We start from the raw sequence: 27,671 nt of genomic DNA on the forward strand, positions 1-27,671 counted from the left end.
GGGGGTGGGGGTGGCGGTGGTTGTAATAGTGGGGTGGGTATGGGGGTAGTGCCAAAGGTGGGGGTGAGAGTGGGGGCGAGGGTTGTGGCAAGTGCGTATGCAGGTGCAGAGGTGGGGTCAAGGTTGTGGCGGGGGGGGCTGAGCGGTTGTGGGAGTGGTGGTCGAGGTAAGGGTGAGGGTGGGTGTGGTAGCAGGGGTGGGAGTGAGTGCCAATATCGGGGTGGCCTCTTACATTCTTCTTCATTAGATAGTGTTGTAGTCCTCGCCCCATTGTGTCGAGAGGGAGACTGTCATTGCATCATGTCGACATCTACAACAAGGAGAATAAATTTTATTAATTACTGCACATAACACGAACTGTTTAACAAAATAAAAACAGAACAGTACGTAATAAACATAAAACACATAAGTATGCAGTAAATAGGAAGACGAAATTGTAAAGTGCAAGGTAAAACTTCTAAAACTGAAAACACAAACTACGTAATAAACTTGGATTTGCTCAAAATCGACTTGAAAAAAATTTGATCCAAAGATTTGGCTAGAAGGTCGGCTCATTTATTTCAATATGATATTGATCCAACCTAAATTCAAATAAATTTTTTTTCAGCGATTAATGATCATCGAGTTAAATTTGTAGTCATATATTGTTAACGATTCAATTTTGAGCCAAGCTAGGGCTCATAAAAATTTGATCAAAAAGTTTAGCTCGCAGCTCGGCTTATTTATTTTAACCCGATCTCAATTCGAGCCAAAATTCGAATAAATCTGTGAGTGATTAATGATGTTTGAGCTAAACTCATAACCCTGTATGTAATCAAACTGAAAAGCAAACATAGAAAGTTTGAAGGTGGAAGAATTACCATTAGATGAGATCCAAAGAGTCTCATATTATAATTTATATGAAGGGATAACTAATAAAAAAATTCCATGCATATCCTTTAAATATTTATCAACATTTGGTAGCATTTTTTTATCTAAAAAAACAAAATTTTAATAAATAGTATGTTGCTATATTTATAATTAGCAATTTTCAATAACATATGGATGTAAAAAAGCAGTTTAAATGAACCCCCAAGATAAATAAAATTAAATAGAAAGAGGAGTTTCATAATAAAACCAAATAAAAAAAAATCAACTTTAATAAAAACTCAATATATATATTCAAACAATACATTTATTTCAAGTGCATATATTTAATAAAAAAATAAAAAATCATCTCAAATATTTTTCTTCCCAGCCAAAATAAATATTAAAAAATAATTATTAAAAAAAAATTATATTTTCAATTAACCAAATTTCTCTTTTAAATAGAACTGCAAGAAACAAATTAAGCCATTAAAACCTCCTCCCATCCTGTATGTAATCAAACTAAAAAAGAAAAGTATTTGGCAAACCTCCTAGTTGCTAAACCCTTACCCAAATGCATTCTTCAAAGCAAAATGATAATAAAAGCGAAAATGAAAAAAACAAGCTACCTTCTTGGGTCATTTCGGGTAGCAGAGGAGTGGAAAGTAGAGAAAAATGGGAGTTTTCGATCACTGTAAGTCATGATCCCGCCACTGCATTCCCAACTAGCTCATTATCCAACTGTATTGCGAGGGATTCAGGGAAGGAGGCGATGGTTTTCAGAAAAAATAGAGATTCTGGAATCGGGTGGAGAAGACCAGGGTTTCAGGTAGAGGGTTTTTGGGTGAGGTGAGGGTTTCAGGCAGAAAGACGAGGGTCAGGAGAGAGATTAGGGCAAGATCAGGAGGGAGGTGATTTTAGGCGGGATAAATTTTTAGTTTTGCTGGTCTATCAATAGCTTTAATTGCGTCGGTTATTAAAACTATTACTTGTAGTCGCTCTCAATGCTTAATGATAAAATGCATTGGTTAAAACCCTGCCAGATGACAGGTTCGAAGGTAACCAACGAACTATAGCCTTCAGTTTTTATTTGTTTATAACCAACGGATTATTCTATCGGTGATAATTAAAAACAGTCGAAAAATAAAATATTGTTGATAAGCGACAGTTTATATTATAGTTATGTCGTTGTAAATAACTAAGATAAAAAACCGTCGGTAATTAGAATAATTTTTCCAATATGTAAAAAAATCGTTATTTTTTCTTCGATTTTAGGGCATTTTCCTGTAGTATATATTGTCATTTGAGATCACCTTTTCTTACAAAAAGTGTACATAAACCTCTCTTTTCTCATAAGTATATAAATAATTGGCTTTAGGAATGTCAGTGAGCTATGCTATCGTTGATATCTTGAGTTATTCATCTTAAGGTGTAATTATAATAAGCAAACATGTGATCTAAGACGATATTAACTTGTTATATGACATAAACCTAACATCACATAAGCCCTATCATATTTCATGGCTTTGATACAAATGTTCGATATTTGCAATGAAAATGACCCCATGCTATGGCATTTGATAAATGACTAAAGAAACTTGACGTTTCTATTTTCTCATGATGACATCTCATATGTCCATTAAAGCACATAAGTGTATAAATTTCTTAAACATGTGATAAGTGATAAGAAAAAATAATCTATTAAAAAAACTTCATTTGTCTGGATTGTCTTCATATATAATTTCTTATGAAGATGCTTCATTATATTTACATTCATTTTTTGTCGTGTAATCCTTTTAATTTCATAGGCATTCATTGATACAAAAAAATTATCACCAATGCATTCATGTCTCATTTAAATACCAATATTTTGGTTAACTAAAAATCATTCTATATATTATTATCCCAAGCCTAAGTCGATATTTACACTTCATTTTAAATTTGTTAAAGACCCACCTAGTTAATAACAAATGCTTATGCGACATGGTATTTTTTTTCTTAGGTGAGGTAAAATTTTCTCAATTGTCTGCAAGGAAGTAGAGATGTTAACAATCAGATTTAGAGCTAAGCTGCTCTTAGCCCGACTCGTTTATTTCGATAGGATATCAATCCAAGCTAAAAATCAAATCAAATTTCCAGTGATTAATGCTCTTTGAGCTAAGTTTACTAAGGGTCTGTTTGGGCAAGTGCAACTTATTGAATAATTTGCTGATAAGTTGATTAAAAGTAATATGCTGATAAGCTAGGTGCGGTGACTATTATAAATTTTTATTTTTTTTCGAAAAGTCAGACCGCTGCTAGAAAGCTGTCACCACACCTCAATAGGTGCGGTGTGACAGCATTTTGAAAATGCATAAGCTGCCAAAATGTAGTTTACTCAAAAAAATTAGGTGCATTTTTAAAATGCCACCGCACCAAATAAACTGCCCAAAACGGAGACTAAATTCACTTCCCTAAGGCCATTAGGGCTGTTTTTTCTTCTATAGTTGAGGCGGAAGAGCTGTTTTTGTAATTTGACCAAGCCAAGCGGCCACATAGCAACTATCAGCTGTTTTGTTTGTAACAGCAAACACAGATTTGCCAAGGACAAGTCAACGGTCAGCATGCCAGAGAAACCCCACCACGCATAAAGCCCACCTACGGAAATTCCATGTAGGTTCTTGTTGTAATATTTGGTTATTTTCACAAAATCCATTCACAACGGACAAGTTTTTTTAAATTTTTTATTTTAAAAATAACGCAATTTCCAATTTTTTAACATATGGAGCATTTTTTTAGTTTTAGCACAGTTTCAGCTTGATCAAACTTCATCGATGTTGGCGACGTAAAGTCAATTTTTTTATTAGAGAAAATGTAGGTCGTATAAATTTATTCGTTAATTTGACAAATATTAATCATGAAAACTAATAAAAAAATTTAGAGGCTATTTATAAAAATTTATTTTTTTTTGAAAAATAGAAAGTTTGAAGGTGGAAGAATTACTATTAGATGAGATCCAAAGAGTCTCATATTATAATTTATATGAAGGGATAACTAATAAAAAAAAATTCCATGCATATCCTTTAAATATTTATCAATATTTGGTAGCTTTTTTTACCTAAAAAAACAAAATTTTAATAAATAGTATGGTGCTATATTTATAATTATCAATTTTCAATAACATATGCATAACATATGGATGTAAAAAAGCAGTTTAAATGAACCCCCAAGATAAATAAAATTAAATAGAAAGAGGAGTTTCATAATAAAACCAAATAAAAAAAAATCAACTTTAATAAAAACTCAATATATATATTCAAACAATACATTTATTTCAAGTGCATATATTTAATAAAAAAATAAAAAATCATCTCAAATATTTTTCTTCCCAGCCAAAATAAATATTAAAAAATAATTATTAAAAAAAAATTATATTTTCAATTAACCAAATTTCTCTTTTAAATAGAACTGCAAGAAACAAATTAAGCCATTAAAACCTCCTCCCATCCTCTTCCCTCTGCCTCGAACCCTAACCTCTTCTTCCATGGACCTCTTCGAACAGCCAAGAGGAAGACCCTCTCCAAAGCGAGGAATCCAACTCCAGGGCCCTCGCCCCACTCCCCTCAAGGTTAACAAAGACTCCCACAAGCTCAAAAAACCTTCTTTTCCTCCTCCTCCTCCCACCCATCTTCCCGCCGCCCAACGCCGCCCTCCGGTCATCATCTACACCGTCTCCCCAAAGATAATCCACACGAAGCCGAGCGAGTTCATGTCCCTCGTTCAACGCCTCACAGGCTGCTCTGCTTCCGAAGCAGCCGCCGCCGCCGCCGCCACCGACCCTTCCGAAGGCAACTTATCCGCCGATAAACAGAGCTCGCCCGCTCAAAACAGGGCTTCAAAGGAACAGGACGACACGGATGAGCTCCGGCGGCTAGTAATAGGCGGCGCTTCCGCCAATGGAATTCAGCCGATATCACCGAACTTTTTCTCCCCGTCGGTGGTGGATATAAATCAGTTCAATTTTTTCCATGAGTTGAATGTGCCGGCTTTGCATGGCAACAAAGGGATGATGGATGGAGGCTTCATATCCAGTCCTGGTAATTTCTTCTTTTCGTTGTGAATGAGAGAGGAGAATAAGTTGGTGTACTGAATGGGATACTGTCATTAAATTTTATAGGTTATAGGATTTGTGTTTTGATGAACTCTGCTGTTATTTAGCGACTGTGCTGTGAATAATAAATCTGTGTTACGTGCATGGCAAGTGGTTCAGTGATTACTATTATTTTGTTGAACTAATAATGAACTATTTATTCGAACTATAAAAATATCATGTCAAGTATCTATTCGTTTTTGGTTATGTAATATAAAAGATTTTGAATTTTAGCTGTTAAGATGATTATCAAATCAAAAGCTATTATCTTCCTATCATTCAAATACTATATCACATGTTAATAGGAGAGATGCCTGACATATTAATGAACTATATCTCCTCATCAAACCAATGATTAACTCAAAATTTATAGTCTAGGCTTTGTTCTTAGTGTTGTTTTATCAAAGTTGGCAATTAAATTATAATCCTTTAGAATCAATATACCAATTATGTTGGATTACAATTTAGAAATCATTTTAGTTTATTAGATGTGATATTATGTTCTTCTGGTTGAGGATTAGCAAGCGGAAATTGAATGTTTCAGTTACATTAACTTTAATTTCTAGATCATGGTGCTGGAAATATATGTTGATATGCACTAAAGTTTACTAATATATAATTATTTTAGCAGCATTATTGTTTAACCAACAAATCTAATAAACATGGCAATTAAATCTATGGTACACAAGTTTTTCTTTCTACATTTAGAACATATTTCTGTATGTGAAAGTTATTTTTGTTCTTTTACCTTGGAAAATTAATTAATTTCATGAAAAATAAAATTATCATACGAACTATTGGAATGTATCTTACATGCAAGAATAAAGAATGTTTTATATATGACTCACCTGAGTTTATTGTTAAATAAATAAATGTATTATAATTTTAATTTTCCAAAAGAAAATTATGGGAAAAAAGAGAATGGAAGCAAAGAAGCATGAAATTACAATATATCTTATTTATTTAATTATGTTAATTTCAGGTAGATTCAGCAAGATTTCAGGTGCTTTTTTTTAATGATTTATCAACCCCAAACGCCCCACAAATTTCTGTTGTAATTAAATATTCATCTTAACCCAATTGCAATAAGGGCCGGTTAGGCGAGTCAGAAGGTATATTTGTAATATTCTGAGATAGTGGGCGAATTAAAATGGGCAATGTGCCAAGTGGAACGAGGCATTTAGATCAGACAATAACTACAAAACAAAAAAAGAATTACAAGCTCGTAAAATGTCCTTCTTAGTTATTTCATCGCGGCATGATGGCAAGATTGCCGCTTTCTTGGTTTTGCCGTCCTTAATATATATTATTATTTTCTTAAGTGAATGTATTATGTCAGGCTTTGAACTTTGATCCACCGCGTTATGGTAAGTGACATTGTTTTTATTGGAACGACATATACTTGTTAATTTGCCAAATGAACGTACAGAAGTAATGATGGTTTATTCTACAATGTCGTACGTCAATTTGAGCTTATAAGTGATCTATGGTATTTATTATATCATCACAAAACCTGATTCTAAAAAAAGTTGCCGACGTCTTAGAATGCCCTGGCGACGGACACTCTACAGGGACTAGGGACCTTCATTATAAATTTATGACGGATCCTTGAGCTCTTTATTTTTAACATCATTGATCAAATTTTAAGGCATATCATTATAATATCAATGTTGTTAATGAGTGTTAGAAGATTCACGATAGTAGAATAATAAATTATTATATTAGTATTGTATGAGAATCTAACATATACTTAGGTAATTAAAGAAAAGTAACAAGTAAGGGACATCTTAGCATTTTACTTGAAAAATTTTGGAATGGGAAAAAAATTATGGGACTTAGCCTAATTAAAATAATTCACTATAAATAATGAGTGCAATTGTTCAGTCTTTTTATGAATTAAAAAAGATAGAGTTATAAATTTAATGATGGTTTATCGATAATAGTAGTAGTCTAGTTGTAATGAATGTAGTTCTCGTTGATAGCAAGTTGTAAGTGTTGTATTCGATTACTATAGAGACAATAGTCCACCGTGAATTTTATATATGGTGGTTGTAGCTCCATATTGTTGTATATGATGTAGCTGAAAGCCATGGTATTAGTTGGTTGTGTGGGCCGCAGATGCACTATAGGAAAAAGCGCTAAAACCGACGAAAAAAATCGATAACTTATTATACGTCGGAAAAATTATTATAATTATCGATGATTTTATGAATATTTTTTATCTTGATTATTTGCGACGACATAACTATAACGTATATCGGCGTTTATCAACAACATTTTATTTTTTGATTGCTTTTAATTATTACAGACAGAATAACCCGGCGGTTATAAGCAATTATTAATTGACGGCTATATTTCGTTGGTTATTTTCGAACTCGACATCTGACGGGGATTTAACTGATGCATTTCTTATTAATTGACGTGAATGACCGTCGGTAATAGTATTAATAACCGCCATAACAAAAGTCATTGATAGACAGTGACACTAATCCTATATACTGCCGAAATCACCTCCCTCCCGGTCTTGCCCTAGTCCCTCCTCCCCAGCCTCGTCTTCTCTCTTGCCTCTCCCTGAAACTCTTGCATGTGCCTCACGCATGTCCCTCTCAGTTTCATCCAAAACCATCACCTTCGTCTGAAACCCTCACGATACAGTCACAATAGGAGATAGATGGGAATGCAACGGCGAGATCGTAGTTTACAGTGATCGAAAATCCCATTTTTATCCTTCTTCTGCTTCTATGCTACCCAAAAAGACAGAGAAAGGTAACTTGTTATCTTCATTTTCGATTTTACTTTCATTTTCTTTGAAGAATGCTTTTAGGGTTTAGGTTTTAGGGAATATGAAGTTTGCCAAATATTTTTCTATTTCAATTGGATTACATCTAGGGCTGTGAATTTAGCTCGAACATCGTTAAACGCTCGAAGATTGATTCAAATTTTAGCTCTGAGAGAGATGGGATCAAAATAAATGAGTCAACCTGCAAGCCAAAGTTCTGGATTGAATTGTTTTTAATTGATTTTCAGCCGACCCTAGCTCGGCTCAAAATCGGATCGTTAACAACATATGACTGTGAATTTAGTTCGAAGATAATTAATCATTGAAAAAATGATTCAAATTTTGGTTGGGATCGAAATCAATGAGCCAAGCTACGAGCCAAAACTTTGGATCGAATTATTTTTTAGCAGATTTTAAGCCGATCACAGCGAAGCTCAAAATCAGATCGTTAACAACCCTAATTACATCAGGGATTAGCTTTAAGCACATATATTTTTTGCTTTATTTATGGATGTTCTTACTAGACATTTACATGAGGATGCACGTTGGTGTATGCTTTTTGCGGGAAATATCCTTCTCGTGAATAAGATTAGAGAAAGAGTTTAGGAAAAACTTAAATTTTGGAGGCCGTTATTGGAGTCTAAAGTCCTTCGTTTGAGTTGATCTAGAACTTAACACTTGAAATGTAATTTTAGTAGTAGTAGCTCTGGTGGCAAAATTGTAACTACGAGTAATCAAATTATTTAAAAGTGTGAATATTCTAGATATCTCTTGTTCAAAGTGATTGTGATATAAATGGGTATGCGATTAATTAGTATATTTTAAGTTGGTTGGTTGGTATCTACATCATCTCGGCTTGAAGTCGGATTGTTTAACATCTTAATATATTAATTATGTTGAAAAAAATCAAACAATCACACATTGACTTGTAATTGATTAAGGAGTATTTCTCTAATACTGTACACCACTGTAGCTATATTTGTTTCATATTTTGTCTCCAAGTGAATAGCTATTCGTAAACCCCACACAGATCACTGGTTTTACATTTATAGATAAATTGTGAGTAAAATATACTAGTGAATTGGGCTGTAAAAAGGGTTCATTGTTCACGAACAGCTCATGTTCAGCTCGTTCGTTAAGCTTAACGAGTTGAACACGAACAAACTTTTAAGTTCAAAATATAAACGAGCCAAACACAACCAAATATTTTTTCGCTTGTGTTCGGCTCGAATTGGCTCTAAAATAAATAAATAAATAAAAATATAAGTATACTCAATATTCTACAGTGTTATTGGTGTTATTCCACGGTGTAACACCCCTTAATAACACTGATAACACCAATAACACCGCAAAATAACACTCAAGTAACACCCTCTGGGTTATCGGTGTTATTCCTCTGCTTGCGATGTTGTTGGTATGTTATTCTGCAATGTAACACTATGGAATTACACTGATAACACCAATAACACCGTGGAATAACACTCGAGTAACACCCATTGTGTCATCGATGTTATTCCTCCATCTGTGTTGTTATTGGTGTTATTCTGTTGTATAACACCGCAGAATAAAACCAATAAAACCACTAATACCGCAGAATAATACCGAGTAACACTCGTTGTGTTGTCAGTATTATTATGTCGTCAGTGGTGTTATCGTTGTTATTCTGCGGTGTTATTGGTGTTATCGATGTCATTCTACGATGTTACACCACAGAATAACACCAAAGCACCGCGGAATAACGACCTGCACTATTTGAGTGTTACTCAGGTGTTATTGCGGGTGTTATCGATGTGTTATTGGTGTTATTCCACCATCTGCAGTATTATTTGTGCGATTCAGCAACATTTTATATTTTACTGAGCCTATTTTCAGCCGAACACGAACAAGAATATATTATTCGAGCCGAACACGAACACATTGTTTATGAGTCATTTCAAACATGATCTAAATTGGAACGACCTGAACACGGGCCGAGGCTCAACTTGCTCCAGCTCGGCTTGTTTACAACCCTACTCGGGAATGAGTTTGTGTAGCTATGGTGACAAATAAGATTAGAAATAAAATATTGACAAATGTTCACCCATTATCGATCTTAAATAGCCCTAACAGCCTCAGTAGGCTGTTAATGTTCATCTTTCAAGCTTAATTGTTGTCAGCTCTAAGAAAATCCGAGTCAAAATTAAAATCAATAAATTTTCGAGCAGTAATTGTTGTTTTATATTTAGAAAAATTTATTTCGATCTTTTATTTAGACTTCATAATGTCTCTTTCTAATATTATCTTCAATTTTAGCTACTCCAATCCCACACAAGCATGTTTGTTTCCAACTATAAAACCAATAATTAAACTAAACATGCTCGTCACCGAGCCCCTTACTTGATTGACCAAACATCTGGAAGTATATACTTAGAAGGAAACATTTCTTAAGATATAAGAGTTTTCACTACATTCTTCAATGCGAAATTTAATTTCCACAACAAGAATGAAAATTCACTTCAAAATCTAATTTGTCAGTTCTAAGATGGAAATTCACATCAAAATCTAAATTTCATTGATAATACATTATTTAAGAAAAACGATGAGTTGATTATCACTTATAAAAATGGATCTAATAAAATAAAAATTGATTATTTTCTTATAAAAAATAGATCCTTGAGATTGTAAAGATTGTATGGTTATTCCAAGTAAAAATTTAAATAAACAACATTGATTATTGCTTTTGAATTTTAAGATGAAATATTGGAAGAAGAAAATATAATTAAATATTTTTTAGAATTAGATTAGGATACTTAAAAAACACAAATAAATTTATTTTCATAAGTAAATTTTATTATATTAGGACTTGAAATGTTCATGAAGAACCTAATACTATATAGGATAAAGTAATGAGTACTATTAAATAAGTTATGAGAGAATAAAAAAGAAAAGTTCTTTCGAATAAAAATAATTGGTATTGGAATAATAATATGCAAGAAAAGATAAAAAGGAAGTTTTATTATAAAAATTGCTTTGGATGTAAAAAGCTTAAAGCATTGGAGAATATAAAATAGCCTTGTTGGAAGTCTAAGAGAATAATTTATAATGCTAATTAAGATTTTCACTTTTAATGTTCCTTAAAAAATATTATAAACGAAAGAGTTTGAAAGATATATGTTTAAACTAGCCAAGCAAAGAGATAACAAAACTATAAATTTAGTTCAAATAAAGTGTATTAAGAATGAAAATAAAAAAGGTGTTTTTCTTATATGATGATATTCAACATAGGTTGGTGAGATATTTCGATAATATTTTTAATGAAGATTATGAAAATACAATAGATTTTAGTGCTCTTAATATTGTAAATAATAAAAACATTTTTTTTTTTATTTCCATAGTCACATTAGTAAAACAAAAGCTTAGGGGGCTTTAAAGAAAATGAAGTGTGAAAAGTAGTAGATGTCTGATGAGTAAAGAAAAAGTCTATCATTTCCTATCTTTTAGAATTAAAGGATGCTCAAGAGTGTGAAAATTGTAGATGATATAAGTTAATGTGGCATACATTAATTTTTTTAGAGAGAGTGCTTGAACATATAATACAACGTGATACATAAATTCTCAAAATCACTTTGGATTCATGCTACACAAGTCTCCTATGGAAGCTATACATTTATTGAGAGATTTAAAGGAGAAATATAGAGAGAGTGTGTAAGAATTTAAATATTTTTTGTTGATTTACAAAAAAAAAAACTTATGATAGTATTCCAAGAGAAGTACTTTGCAGAGTTCTAGACATTAAATTTGAGCACATTAAATACACATCTCTTTTCAAAAAAAAAATATTATGATAGTATACATAAAACATAGAGGAAACATCACCTATAAGAGAATTTTTTCTTAAATCATATACATATCTTAATAGACTTGTATTATTACTAAAAATATATTTAGAAAAAGATATTTCACAACACTATGACTAGAAAGAAAAAGATATCTATACCATCATAAGTTTTTCTTTTTTTTTTCTTAAATCACAACTCTCCTTTCTTTCCAAATAATCATAATTTATGCAAATCTCAAATATTATTTTAAACCTATTGTTCAAGTCGCAAGTCATGCCTCACGTAATTAAGCACGACTTTGAACATTGAATGTATTATAACTAATGAACATCATAAATCCCTCTTCTACGAAATTCTCTCCATATGCCATATGGCACATTATTAGAGATGTGAGAGAACCAATGTTCCTTTTCTCAATATAGTACAATAAAAAGCTGTAGCGCATAGAAAAAATGATATTGTATTCTTTTTTATCAGCGTTGACTCGCTCAGATTATCCATTTGTGTATTTCTTTTTGAAGAGAAATAATTTATTGATAATTTCAACATAACATGCACTGTCATTTAAGATGACATGCATGGCGTTGCGTTGAATCTGTCCTGGTGCAAACTCAATGATGGCATATTAGTCGCCATAACAAAGGTTGACACAATTTCAAGTAAGTTACTGAATATGTTACTGAACTTAGAATAGCATTATTTGAAAATTAATGATAGTAGAGTAAATTACTAATATGTTACTGAACTTAGAATAGAAGTATTTTTGAAGCATTATTTCAAGTAAATTACTAAATAATGGTGCGTGCTAGAAAATTAATGATAGTAGTGTAGCAGATTATCTTCTTGGTGAGTTATGAAGATTGAATACACTCAAAAAAGAGAACACAACTAATTATGAGACCAGAAGTTTTTACTTGGAAAGCTCGGAAAGGGAAAAACCATAGGGTATGGAGCAGTTGAAGAGTTCTACTATAAAAAAATGATTATAGCTGCAAATACTTGTCCCACAAGCCGGAAATAGTTACTATATTTCCTTAGTTACAACGTTGACGGGCGGTGACTGATAGTGATTGGCGGCGTCCGGTCGCTGGTAGTCGACAGTGGTTGGCAGTGATTGACGGTGGTTGACGGTGGTCGATAACGGTCTGTGGTAGTCGACGGTGCTCAGAGGTGGTTGACCTCGACAGGAGTGCTCGAAGATGGTAGGCGATGACTGGTAGTGATCGATGATGGATGAGAGTGGTCGGTGGTGGTCGATGATAGTTGATGGCGTTCGACGACGACAGAAGTGGTTCTAGGCTTCAATTTCTTCTCACAGCTTCAAGTTCATTTTCAAGCCTCAAGTTGTCCTCCTACCTCATGAGATAGGTGTGGGGGTGGGGCTCTATTTATAAACTTCAGGGTGCAATTAATGCAGAAATATAAGTTACTTTGATGGGACGACTAAAAGGGCTTCCCTCGATCGAAGGACATTTGATGTACATTTGAGTGCCTTAAAGATGTCAAAATTGAGTGATCTTGGTTCATTGGATTCATCTTATCACTATAGACTTGTCAGAGCTGACATTCAATTGACCTTCTAAATATATCCATAAAACTTATAAAAGTGGTTTAATGGCTTGATCTGGGCTTGATTTGGTTTAGATTGGACCAACATTTTCTTCTTGTCGAGCCGGTCAGTTTGACTTCAAGTTTGCAAAAAACAGAGTTATGGTTGACTTTTTATCGATGTTTCAGTATTTCTTACTAAAAAAGTCACCTCGAGATCCATGTCATGCCTTGATATTTGTGTCGGATGATGAAGACTTAATGGAGGTATACAAGATTAGTATGCATACATATTTTATCAGAGAACTGACATCAACTCAGTTGGTGCCCTCCTTTTGCTCCCTGTGCAGGGTTGGGGTTGAATCCCGTGTTAAGCATGAAAAATATTATTTTTACTGAATCACTATGGATGCCAATGGGCAGGCCGCAAAAATGCAACTACAGTCTAGTATAGTGGGCCGCGTAAATGAGTGTGGGGAGCCAGATCGGCAGGACAGGACTGCAGGAATTTGAAGGGTTGGAAGGCGGGATGGTGGTAGTTGAACCAACTTAAGGAATTCGGTCTGCAGGCTGCGGGATTTGGACCTGTTCGAGAGCAAAACCGATGGAATTTTAACAGGCACAGAGCTGGATCCACAAACATGGACAGGTTTTGGGATTTTGACAAAAAAAGTGGAATTTGAACATTGTTTAGATTAGGAAGGTTCCAGTAGTTGTCCTCTCTTTAGACTGTTGAGGAGAAAATACTTTGAATGCTGAGATTTCTTGACTTTAAGGAGATGCTGCTTGAGACACTATATGTTCATGAATATGTTGGTGAGAAATCATTGTTCAAGGCCAAATTTTCATTCCACCATGAAAGATCCATAGTTGAGACATTGAAGAAATATAAGAAGGGACCTTCCAAGTCATCCCTCGTTGTATCCTCAAAGCGGCCCCCAATAAACAGCGACTATGAAGCATTCCCTCGAAAACAACATAAGAGGATTAAAGAATCACGGAAGTCCCTGCCCAGTCCTTTAATTATTTATATCCCTTAGAATATGTTGTCTCATAAATGTACTGGGCCCTTGGAGGCTGAGGGCTTCGAAATTTATTTTATATATTTCTACTGTATAATCATTTTATCTGTCTGACCCAAAATTCTTTTCTTCCATATGTATAAAATTGTGGATATCCAGATGGCGCTAGGATTGATTCTTAGAAATTGAAAATCCATTGTTAAGATCAAATATCTCTAACGCTAGTATAAGTTTTGATATGAATCGAGGGTTGAAGAAGTCACGACTCTGGAATCACAGTTGACAGAGTGTATGAAAGTACTCCCAACAATGATGACTTTCTTCTTTTTGCAGCTTCAGAATTTAGAGAGAACTCGAGAGGCATTAGTGGAGGCACAAGCCGATCTCAGTGAATTTAATAGGAGAGTGAAAGTCCTTAACTCAACGATGTCAGCTCAGAAGGAAGAGATCAATTTTTTTAGGTTTATGAGGGATGTTGATGTTGTGGTTAAGAAAAAAGTAGTGGATGACTTCAATAACTCTCTTGAGTTCAATACTATCATTCAAGACCATATCTAGGAGGCTCGTGACTGAGTACTTGATGTTGAGGCAAAAAAGCATCAAACATTTTTCACCGAAAAATGATTCATCCGGGATTTCTTGAAGCGGAGTCAAACAAAGTAATATAGAACTGGGATTGTCGTGGAGGGGCTCACTCCTAGCCAAGCTTCAGATGATCCTCCCCCATATTATGATGGTAAGGGCATCAAAATAGAATCAAAACTGAATATTGCCAATCATTGTAGGGATAATGATGACATCATTGAAGGGGGTTGCAACCAACAAGAAGATTTGCATCTCTGAAAGTAACTTATGGGTAGAATGATGTTGCATGCTTAAGTAGAGTGGTTGAGTTGACCTATTCTATCTTTCATCACTTCAAGCAAGACCTCAATGAAGCTTTGGATCCATCTCCTCCAAAGATGGCATGTACACTGCACACATTGCATACTTGTCTCGCAGAAGTGGGCTCATTATTAGTTTCTTTACCAGGTGCATTTCCTTGCCTTTGAGTGTTTGTTTCAAGGGCAATGAACTCTTTAACTTTCCTATTTTTATTAATTCATAATGAGATTACAAAGATGTCAGCATTCCTCTATATTAGTTTTGTGATTCTTATAATATGTGCAGTATCCATTGGGATCATGTGCATGAGTTCTCACCTTCATTGGAAATGGCTTCTTAAAGAAATCTTTGTTTTGGATGACATTGATGATCTTGGCCATTGACACCCTCAATGGTGTGACATTGGCAGGAGGGAATCAAGATGAATATTGCCTCCTCTTAGGACTTCTTCTGACGAACCTTCTATTGGTATCTTCTCACTCATATCGTTAGAAGCATTATGAGGAGTGTCCCAAAAGTTCCTCCTATCAAAAGTGATGACTTAGTTTCCCACAATCTTGAAGGTGTTAGTTTTTAAACTTCCCTTTAAGCTTTTGTAGTTTGAAGGAGGTGGATTGAGGATTCTATTCCATAGTGAAAAAGTAGTTATTTGCAAGCTCCAAAAGCTCAGGCAAAGCTCTCTGCTTTTATAAGCTAAGTGTGTATCTGAACGGATCTTCATGTAGGCCTTGAGCCAAGGTTGCATGAGAAATAGTAAGTTCTATGTCTTAAACATCCATCATCTCTCACTAGAAACATATGATTAAGCTTTTTAGGCTCTTCATAGGATCCTTAAGGATCTTTGGAAGAGCCTAAGAGTTCTTTGCCGGCCTTTTTGTGTTGTCAAACTTAGATATGAACATGCGCTTGAACTCTTTGAAGGAGGTGATGACTCCTATAGGTAAGTTGATCTACAAGCACAAGGTTGATTCTTTTAACTTTCTAATGAGAAAATTGACATTTTAAGGCATCATTTAACCTTAACAGACATTTAGCTGACTCAAAAGATGATACATGGTCAATAGGATCTGGCTTTCCTTTATAAGTGTCAAAAGAAGAACTCTTAAAGTTTCTTGGTGTCTCGACTTTCTCAATCTCTCTTAAGAATGTATTCTAAAACAATCTTTGTAATTTATTATTATTCTTCTTCTTTTGGCTCCTTCGTTTGAGGATTTTGAAGATTCATGCTCTAGGATGTGAGTTTCATCCATTTCTTGTTCTTCTTCTTCTTTTAGCCTCAGACCAAGAACTTATCTGGTTCATGCTCTTGGAAGGTTCTTCTAGGAAGCTCTAGCCTCACTGGTCCTTGTCTTGACACTTCTCGTTTACTAACCACAAAAACAAATGATCTCAAATGCATCATAGGTTAAGCTTTGGAACAATATCAAGAGGCTTCTTATCTTCAATCTTGTATAGCTTTCAGGACTTGCTCCTTAGAGTCGTTGGTCTATTGTGTCATGAACTTTTTAGTGTAATCGATCATTTTTTTTGTCTTCCATATACTGGAAGGATCTTTTTTACAGAGTCTGAGTATAAATTTCACGTTCACCGCACCTTTTAGGATTTGAATACTTTTAGGATATAGGGTCTTGTATTATTCATGAGTTCTTACAACCAGGTAAAGGCTTGATTTTTTGGAGGAAGGTATGAGAGAAGTTGTTGGATATATTGCTAGAGCTTGTATTTATCACTCTATATTTTATTATGATTTCTTTGCTGCCAAGAATTACTAAAAGAAAGGGTATATTCTTCTTAGAAATGGGAGGGAGGGAGGGAGCGAGGGTTTGTGTGTTTGTTAGTGAGTCTTGGAGATCCTTTTCTTTTTAGATCATCAATTCCCCTAAAAGCTTCATTTCGCCTCCATTTTATACATGAGAGAAATTAAAAAAAAATTACATTCAATGTAGTATTGTGTCCATGCACGGAATCTTGGTAAAAAGATCGCGGTGTGGTAGTTAGGTAACTACATGAAAATGATTGACGCATGTACTATGAGGTACTAGAGTTTTTTTTTTATTATTATTTTTTTTCCAGCAGCTTGTTTGCCCTGGACTAGAACGACTACTTCAACAAATGGGCTTAAAGCAACCACTTCAGCAGTCGGGCTTAGATCGACCACTTCGACAGCTGAGCTCAGCTCGACCACTTTGACAAGCGAGCTCAGCTTATGAATGACTTGATCTTAATGTATGGGCATTTGAAGCCCATAAAGTCTATTGACCCTTTTATTGTGCCCCTAAAAAAGCTTAGTTTATGTATATGATCATATTTGGGTATATAGTTATAGACTTTATGATCCAAGAAATAACAATATTATTGTTTCCATTCTAATAAATTACCAAATTAGGATCATCAGGTCTTGTTAACGTGTCAAAAACGTCATTTTTTATTTTCTTTTTTGACAAAGAGGACAATTACAATGGTCTGATTCCAGATGCCACAATTGTCTCCAGTGAAAACATGAGAAACCAACTTGATACCTGGATGTCGGAGTGGTGCAGATAATATGCATTGAGGGTATCGTCTATTGGTGATCTGTTGACAATCCATTCGAGTATATTGTAGATGTTTTGACTCCCTCTAATTTTGAGAAAATCAAATATAATTTCATATAATATAAAAATTTTAACTTTAAATGCTTATATAAGCGAGTGTATTTTATATGTTTTATCTCCCTCTAATTTTGGGTAAAATTTTTTCCTTCTCACTTTAAACATAGTTTCTGTAATTGCACGCATGGATATATTTTTTTATGAATAAATGTTATGAATGCTGAGCTTTATAAAATAAATTGCATAATAAGCAGACTTTAAAAAAAAAAAAAACAGGCTATGTAGGAATTCATTATATTTGTTCCCGTTTTTAATTAATATTTTACGTGGTTATGATCTTTGATACACAGACTCAAAAATATCTGCAAAACACATCCAATGAATGAAACATTCTATTAGGAAGTAATTAAAAGAGAAAAAGAGAACAGTGGCTGATAAAAAATGGTGTCATTTATTCATGATATGGACCCCTATATATATACCTACATCCCAGCATTGGCCCTCTCATTATTAACTTTGTCAAGGGAGTTTTTTGGTAATCACAGAGTTATTTGCATAAAATAAGACCAGAGGCCAATTTGATCGATGAGGGTTGTAAATCCCCTGACAAGCGTTGATTCAAAAGATCACTCCCTGTCGATCGTCTCGAAGGCTGATTACCCCCTCCTACAAGTTTTTATCTTGGTGTCTTCTGTCAATTGCTTAGATAAGGTGCATTTTTTTCGATAAAACTCATCCGGAAACGATCATCGAAGGCTACTCTTGATCGTCTGCAACTTATTCCTGAGTTGCTCACTTGCTTTGAGATTCGTGCTGACACATTTTTATGTGTACATATTGACCTCATTTTTTGCTCGATCGGCAACAAGCTTGTTCAGATGACCCCGAACGAAGAAACGAACCGTGTGAGCGCATCTGAAAAATCGATTTTAGCTAGGAAGGACACCCATTTTGCTATTGTTTTGTGCATGAACCCGAAACACACAAATCAATGACTTTAAGTAAATAATAACAAAATAAAAAAATATTTTCCCTCATAAAAGAACCCTTCCAGCTTCAGCGTCGAAACTCCTCGATCGTGAACTCCATGTGAAGCCCTAGCCGTGGCACCAACCTCTCTCATCGTTTGCGCCTGAGGCCCGCCGTCACCACTCTTTGACAGCGACATGGTAAGTAGAGACTATTGCTCTGATATTGTTCAGCAATAGTCAACCGAATATAGCGTTATAAGTTGGGGTCGAATCCATCATGAGAAAATCTTCTATCAGTGTAAACTATTATTTCATTTTCTCCCTAACTTACAAGGATTCTGATCATTCCCAATGCTTCCTTCCTTTTGCCCAAGATTCCATATAGCGGACCGGCCCGTGCGGTTATCTGATTGGCAGTGAGGCTCAGCTTGTCAAATACTTGTTTGAATAGTACAATCACAGACCACCCCGAATCAATGATAATACTCCCTACTTGGTAATTGTTTATTTTCATTGTTATTGCAATGATGTCGTTATATGGGTTTCCCTTTTGAGGGAAGATCATCCTTGGTGAAATAGTAAGGCAGATGGCCCATAGGTTTCGGGGCAAAGGTTGCGATGCAGAGTTCTTTAGTTTGTTTTCTCTTCCATCTTGTCCTCCTAGGTGGCTCGCTTCCTCCAAAGATTGTGGGAACGTACCTCGCAATGTGAATGGCATTGGTGCGGATGGGCTGTTGGTCGCTTCTTTTGCATAAGCCTTATCTTCTCTTTGTCGCGACTCCAAGAATGAAAAATTCATTTAACTTCTCCTCCTTAATCAGCTCTCGATTAGGCTTCACAGGTGTTTGCACTCTTCCATGTCATGTCCATGATCTCTATGGTACTCACGGTATTTTCTGCTATCCCGAAGAAAAGCTCCCACCCTCCTTGATGTTGCTTTCCTAAAGAACTACTTATCTTGGATAAAGTTTTACGTTAGTGGGGTTTTTGGAGGGACCACATGATTATATCGGGGGTGTTCATAATGGTATGACGATCGGTGGTTCTAATTCCAATATCTTGGTCTATTTCCTCTGGTCCTATCGACATTGGGTGGACTGATTTTCAGGGTGACCCTCATAACGAGGGTGGTTGGTTGGTTGTGCACTTTGCCAAGGTCATCCTCTGCTATCTTGCAGTGGTCTTTTCTGGTGTCTCCATTTGGCGAGCTCAGAGGTGTTCTCATAGATGATGATGTACTTGTTAGCAATCTGCAATAACTCGGCCAAGCTTTGTGGCTCTGCGAGTTCGAGGTTGAAACGAAACATCTCTAACCTCTCTCCTTGAGTCAGTGCGGCCTGGGTCATGTCGGGCTTTAATTCGTTGACATCTAACATTTTACCCTGGAAACGTGCAATATACGACCGTAAGCTTTCGATGCCCCCATGCTTCAGTTGTCACAGAGACCGAGCGCTCCTCTTAGGCCTCAAGGCATTGACAAACTACGATAGAAAAAGTCATTTGAACTCCACAAAATAGATGATTGCCCCCATAAGCAATCTGTGGAACCAACTTAATGCGGTCGATCTCAGCGCCATGAAGAAGAACTTACACTTGAGGGCATTAGAAAAATTCAACATGCATACGGACGATTCAAATGACACGAGGTGGTCGTTAGGATATGACCGTGCTTTATATGTCTCTAAAACCAATATCTTGAACTTCTCTACTGGAGACCTGTAGAGAGAGTGTTTTCAGGCTACCTTTGTATCTCGATTTGCACCGGTCAGTTCCTCTTCTCTCTGAAGCAGATCCAATGTTGTCTTGGTATAGACCGTCGTTGGGCTTTTTCTGCAAATGGATCACCCTCTTTCCATCGTTGGCTGGCGGTTCCCCTTGTGGAGGGTTGAGTGTTCCTTGTCGTGTTGGCTCTTCTCTTGGAACTGAATCTGTTGCTTGGGTAACAACCACTCTAAAAACTTCTGTGAGTTGTTCTGACATCTGGTTGGTGATCTAAGTTCTCAAACCTTGCAAGCTTTGTTGGACAAATTCTTCCATACACTCACGGATGCGTGCTATTTCTCCTTCATTCCTCTGACTAGACTCTCCTGTTGTTGTTGCTGGGCTCCTCTTCTTGTTGATTTATAGAACAAACCCAAGCTTTTAAAGTAAATATCCAATTTTTAATTAAAATTCAACAAAACTCACATCATAAAAAATTAACAACTCATTAAGAATAAAACAATTTCTTAATAAATCATTATAAATGAAAATAAAGAGTAATATTCCACTCTTTAATTTGAATATATTATTATAAACAAATGTATTTGAATCTTGTTTTTATAAATTTATTAATTCCCGCATTAGCCATAAAATTTGCTATTTTAACCTTACTTCCTTTCAAATGTGGAGAAACAAATGCACCTTCCATTTAATATTTTTTTCACATATTTTGCTGACATATGTTGAAAACAAAGTATAAATGATAAAAAAATATATAGAAGGTCGATTAGGAACACCCACCTGTTGACCAGACAAACCTATTATTTACTATCTCGGTCTCATTTTGAGCAAATAAAGAAGCATATTTGGGATTTGGGAGTTGGGAAATAGACAAAAAATATATGTTGAATAAATACAAAGTTTCGATGGAAGTTGGATTTACGTATGAACGCACACGGACTGGCCGGTCTCATGAGGACAGCGTTTGTTTACGTCATTAGCGCCAGCGGTCATAAGAAAACATCACACAATTTTAGCACAGCTAGAATTTGAGCACTTAGATGTTGGAGATATGCAGGATCATCCCAGATGGCCAATCAAAGTAGGGCACGTCATGCATGCAATTTTTTTTTGTTTTTGTTTTAGTGATAAGTAATAATATTATAAATTGCAGTTTAAAAATATATTCTTCTTGACATGTGAATGAGAATTGTGATGTTTTTTTGGTTTTTAATTTCATACTTGATGGCATGTTTATAATGAGTTTATTGTTAAGAAAGATACTTTTTTATATTTTATGGGAAATAAGTGTGGAACATATTTTTGAGGAGCAAAATGATGCAATTTGATTAAGTAACAATAGGCACACTTGCTCCAAGAAAAGCACGGCAGTGCCACCCACTCGGTTTGATGGAACAAAGGAAGAGTTGGGACATCCAGCTTCGCCCACTATTTTCGCGCCCACGTTATCCTACATCCAGCCCGACGCACCTATTTTAATAGAGGCATGTACGCACCAGCTTCCTAGCACACCCGTGCATTCCAGGACGCCTATTTTTGAGGCCTAATGCTACACACACTCACACACATATACGCATATATATATATTTGTGTTTGTTTCTGTGTGTTGTGAAGACTAGGAGACCCTCGCTATTTGAGGAGGTTCTTCTAGGTCTAAAGCGAGTCATGTAATCCCTAGATTCTCCTGCATTTGTTCTACCTTAGATAAGAGTACTATTTTGTTTTTCTTGGAGTGTTTGTGAGGACTGTCTGAGAGAGATTGTGTTATACTATACGTGAGAGATTGATAGGGAGTTGCATTGTCCGAAAAGGAATTTGATGTATTGCGAAGAATGATTGTTGTGTGTTTTCTATACTTCTCTTATATTATATCTTTAGTGTTTTTAATGATATTTTCTGTGTAATCTTGCCTCGGGTATCATAGCTAAATTTTCTTGTATGCTCCTGTGATATAAGACATATGACTTCCATGTTATCTTTTTATGAGTTTTTTTTTTTCAAAATATTTTCTATTCTTTTAAATTTTGCATATTGATGTGTTAACATTCTGATCGCCATTTACTTCTGATTTGATCAATTAGAATGTTAAACTTTCTTGTGATCTAGGACTCTTATTGTTGACTCAAAGAATATTTTACTGATTTTATTGGATAAACCTACATCACAATTTATTTTGGTTGAATTATATTGTGTTTGTGTTATATTATATTAATATTTCTATAATATAGTATACAAATCAAGCTTGTAAATTTGAGGAAACTGAGCAGTTAAGTAAGAAAAAAAATCTTAAGGTATCATTAAAATTAAGAAAGAAAAGTAAAAGACTGAAGGCATTCTGCTCATTAAATATACCATAAGCAATTGTATATACTATTGATTAAGATTTACAATTATAACTAGATTTGATTCAGATCTACAATCAAAACTAGATGCTTCAAAAAAGACACTTTTCTATCAACAATAATTTTTTACACCAAAACGAAGAGGGGAACAAAATGCACATTGTTGCTTGGAGTTCTACAATCCAAAGACTATAGAGATCTTGGGCTTCCTAATCTTGATATCATCAATCTCATGTATAAATCCAATAGTACTTCGAAACGTTATAACAACAATTCCTATATTTATTCTTGGCACCTATCTCTTTATGGTTCTCATTGCACAAATTTAATCATTCCTCTTTCTATTAGAAAAACTCTAAGGTAGGTTGGAACCAAAACTACAAACAAGTTCATGTTTCAGGTTAACAATATTAGCAAGTTACTTTTCTTCTTTGACGCTTCGCTTGATGGTACATCATTATTTAAGGAATTCGGCAATCGAGTTTTCTCCTGATTTTCATATCCCATCACTGCTAAAGTCTCTAGTTTGAAATAATAGATGGAATCTTCCCATTAAGAACAAAATTTTGGAGGATCGTATTCATCTTATTATAGATGTCCTAATTAGGGATTCTTAATATAGTTGCTTATGGCAAGAAATAATATTTTCTCTAACCTATCTATTTACTCTTTTGTTTATGAATTCTAAGACTAATCGGAGCAAAATGATTTGTTTTAAAAGAAGCCTTTTATGTTTGCTCTTGTTGCTTGGAGAAAAGTTAAAGATAATCTCTTATTTAGATGGATGCAAGTCAATCCTCAATGTTTCTTCTGTTGGGCTCAGAATAAAACTCATCCTCATTTATTTTTGGATACCGCTTCTCCCTCAATCTTCTTAATTGTTTATACCGGATGAAAAATTCTGTCATATTAGATGCAACTTAGCCCAAGTTTCGGTACATGCTAACTCTTCTAATTGCACCATCTTAAAAATAACTCATTTAAAAGGGTGTTCATATTACTACAGATTAGATATGATTGGAAAAAATCCCTAAATTTTTTAACAATTCTAACACTTTCCGAGCCTCTATATAAGTTTCATTCAATCAATACGAATGTGCAATTAGACTAAAGATGATGGAATGGATAATAAAGAGAGAATTGCATTCTATTATCTTCAATGAATAAATTAATATATATATATATATATATATATATGCTTGTTTCTTTTCCTCCATTTCTATGGTCGCTGGACTAGGTTACCGGCTATTTTATAACATCTAGATGTAGCCATTTAGATTATTGGGATTTTTACTTTAGCACAATATTCTAATGGACACAAGTTCTTGCTTTAATTCTTGGTTGATTTTGGTTGTTTTATTTTGCTTCCTTAGGCACACTTGTTTATTTTATGTTCAGTCTATCTTTGAACTTTTTACATTGCAGAAATTTAGCAAATTTACATTAGCCATATCAGACATAAATTAGATTTTAATCCGACGATATTTAAGTGTTTTCATCAGATTTGCGTCTGTTTTATGTATGTTTTTTATGTGTGGGTAAATTGGGAGTTGATATATGATTTGCATCTCTTTAGCAACGAAAAAATTCATCGTAATGCATTTGTGTCTTATTGCATCAACTTAGCGTTGATTTGCATTAAGGCTACACTTAAGGCTACACGTTCGTCCGAAATGACGTCGATTAAATCGGGTGTTTAACTAATGCGTCAGATTATCCTCAGATTAGTGGCAAATAATATCAAAGAACGGCGAAAAATTATTATCGGTCAAACTTTAGAAGATTCAACACAGAACAGATGCACACTAGACAAACACCTGCTACACTTTATATCGCACTATCATTTTATCCATCAACATCAAACCTGCTACACTTTTAAAAGAACAATTACATTTCCACAACTTGCATGCAACAAAGAATTCATAGCTTAAACAAATATCAATAATGAAAAGTAAAATAATATCACAAATTGTCCCAAATAACAACAATAAAATTAACAAAAAATTCTAAAGTAAATGTTCAAAATAATGCTGAAAAATAAAGAAAAATATAAGAAGTAACTCCGACTCGTCATCTCCTTCCTCCTTTTCCTCTTCTACGGATGTCATCGGTCGCTTGCCCCGACGATCTGCTATAGTCTCTGTCATGTGCGCTATAGAATCATTGAACCTATGTTGGTTTTGTGGCATCTGTTCATGCAACTGGCGGAGTTCTTCATTCATTTCAGTGTCTGTCTGGCAAGAGCATCTTGATCCGGTTGTGAGGAGCTTAGGGAACTCAGTACTGGACCACGGGAGATCTCGGTCTCGAAAGTTATGTCCATTGCATCAAGATGATAGACCCTCCCCTTCTTCTTTCCCACCGCCCGAGTTCAGAGCTCGAACTCAAACTACGCAGTGGTGCCAACAGAAGTTTGGGGCTGAGTGGTCAAGTGCCTCTCACGAAGTTGCTCAAACTCCTCATGCGAAATTAAAACCAGTGTTTAATTGTCACTTTAATAGTAAGGGTTAAAATAAAGTTTTATTACTTTTTTATGTTTTTTTTTATACTTACAAACCCGTCGGGAATTCTCTGAGACCCACTATTGCATTCCCGGACGCCGATGGGTTCAAACATGTAGCTCGGCAATGAAGGGCTCCAGACTCAACTCTTTAGCTTGTGTAGCATATGAGAATGGCTAGCACCACATAATTACATCAATGATTGAATTTTAAATATTTAAAAGAAGCTTACCAGTTCTCTATAGAGCTCGACTCGGTTCACTATTCTGGTTGGCTCACTTACACCCCTCTCTGTGGTAGTTGAGATTGGAAAAACTGGAATCTTTACCCAGAAGAGTTACGGTGTTACTTTTCTTTAATTCTGGCCTTTGAATTTTCTCTGATCCGAGGGCTGTGATGCAGCCTTCCTCCATGGCAGTTCATTTCGAAGACACTGCATTAGAAGGCCTTTACCATAGGGTCCTGTTGGCTTTGAACGAAAGAAGTTATCGGCCTCATGGTGTGGGCTTCAGCCTATAAACTATGTTAGAGATGCTTAATAAAGATTGTACTGACTAAAACATAAATTTGTGTTTTGCAAGATTTCATTTTCAAAAAATTCACTTGCATACCACACAATTCTTATATATTTTCACACCCAAAGTTTGAGATTTACATTTACAACACCCTGCTGTCATGAATATATGCATGAAAAGGTATCTCATTTTTTAAAAGATAATAATTGTGGTTTTTTTTTTTTCGTGTGTGCTAAAAATTTGAGTGTTATGCATGTAAATATGAATGTTTAGGTGTTAGATATGTAAATAGATAAGAACCTTTTTTTAATGACTCCATGATTAGGTTAAAAAATGGAACATAAGTGAATAATGATAGAAGTTGAAGGCAATAGAGAGATGACCTTGAGATAAAAGGAGAAAAAGTGCAGCTTATTGTTTTTTAATGTTACATCAATTTTTGTTCTCATAGAATGATTAGATAGATTGTTGTACTAATAGTATGAGAGCACCAGGTCAGAAAACTCTTAAGAGATTTCCTTGAAAGGAAAAAATATTGTGTCTGAATGTCCACACGTTTGGCTGCCACGTTGTTGACCGATGAGATGTATGAAAACGTAGTGGCCGACAGTTGATTGTCTGGATGTTCGGTATCCAGACACAATATTTGCTCCCTTGAAAGACAGATTCATTCAACTCCACCAACATACAAGGAAGAAGATAAGTCATACGTACATGCTTTCTTTATAATAAGTTTAATGCAATTAAACTTCCCAAAAAAAAATGAAATGTAAATTAATAATTCTAAAAAAAACTTATAAGACTCTTTAGGATTTTTCTTACAAAAGTAATAATGAAATGTAAATTAATAATTCTAAAAAAATTTATAAGACTCTTTAGGATTTTTCTTACAAAAGTAATAATGGATATATATGCAAAAGAAAAGAGAAACCTAGTTGAGTGGACAAACTAAAAAGTCAACGAGTAAACTTATGTTAAGTAGAGAGAAGGATTATTAATCCGAGACGACTCTTATTTAATTCATGTTATCCGTTGCTCTTGGTATAGAACTATAAAAATCATACTTGACTTTATGAACTCAATGTTTTTCTCCAGTGAACATTGCAAATCAACATGATTGTCCCAAGTATACTTCTGGCAAATAAGCATCCTTTCCTCCTAGACTCCTCATAATCCATGAAACAATTGTAGGAGCTAACATGACTCTCGAGATAAGTTTTTTAGTTGGATAATGCGATCAAGCCAAAAAGGTGGAGGTTTATGAAGATTGCATTTCCACATTAAATCATTTTTCTCAGGCATGACTTTTTTAATGGGGAAGCGAGAAGAGAAAGTAATGTATTTATATGGGGGTAAGTTTGAGAGTGGATAAGACTTGATCACTATTTATTCCATAGAGAAGCTAAGATGGATGCAGGAGTAGCATGAACGAGTGATACGATCCAAGTGCGGCAAAATACTTACAACTCACACAAATATATATGCCGTATAAATAGTATACGGATTTGAGTTCCATGTATCAATCCCACAGAGAACAAGCCAAATCCCAATACAAAAAAGATGTAGTTTACTTTTGTCGGTCCTAGCCCGAACTGTTCAATTTTTTGAAGCTAAGAAAAAGTTTCTATCCTATTTCAATTTAAAAACAAGTATGCCCTAACAAACTAAAATAAGTTTTTAAGAAATTCAAGTTTTGAAAAATTCCCCTTTGAATGGATTTTGTGGAGAATGGAATTGAAACAGTGATTATAATTTAGTGTCAAACAGATACTATTATTTGTCTTATCCACTTCCGAAATTCTAACAAAATTTGACTTTCAGGAGTTTAGTTCCATAAATCCTTTGATCAGCCCAATTAAATATCATCTCCCTAAATGTTAATATAAACTCAAAGGCAATATTCCTATTCTAATGGTTTTATATGGTTAACATCTTTCGTTCCACTAAGTATCCTTCTATATCTCAAAATTCACGAAGGATGTTAATCTTCCTACTGGCCGGG

The 27,671-nt window shown here is 34.7% G+C and overlaps 1 protein-coding gene across 1 annotated transcript; it reads left to right on the forward strand.

Moving 5' to 3' along the window:
- Positions 1-4,339: 4,339 nt before the first annotated feature.
- Positions 4,340-5,069, forward strand: LOC110018008 (protein MKS1-like). Its single transcript, XM_020715212.1, has one exon. It carries the CDS (start codon positions 4,370-4,372, stop codon positions 4,943-4,945), a length of 576 nt encoding a protein of 191 aa, XP_020570871.1. The 5' UTR covers positions 4,340-4,369; the 3' UTR covers positions 4,946-5,069.
- Positions 5,070-27,671: the final 22,602 nt, after the last annotated feature.

The sequence above is a fragment of the Phalaenopsis equestris genome, unplaced genomic scaffold, assembly GCF_001263595.1.
Source record: "Phalaenopsis equestris unplaced genomic scaffold, ASM126359v1 Scaffold000002, whole genome shotgun sequence".
In the NCBI taxonomy this organism is placed as follows: Eukaryota; Viridiplantae; Streptophyta; class Magnoliopsida; order Asparagales; family Orchidaceae; genus Phalaenopsis; species Phalaenopsis equestris.

Excerpts from the sequence above, each read along its gene's own strand:
- LOC110018008 (XM_020715212.1), top strand. The coding sequence starts at position 4,370 with ATGGACCTCTTCGAACAGCCAAGAGGAAGACCCTCTCCAAAGCGAGGA.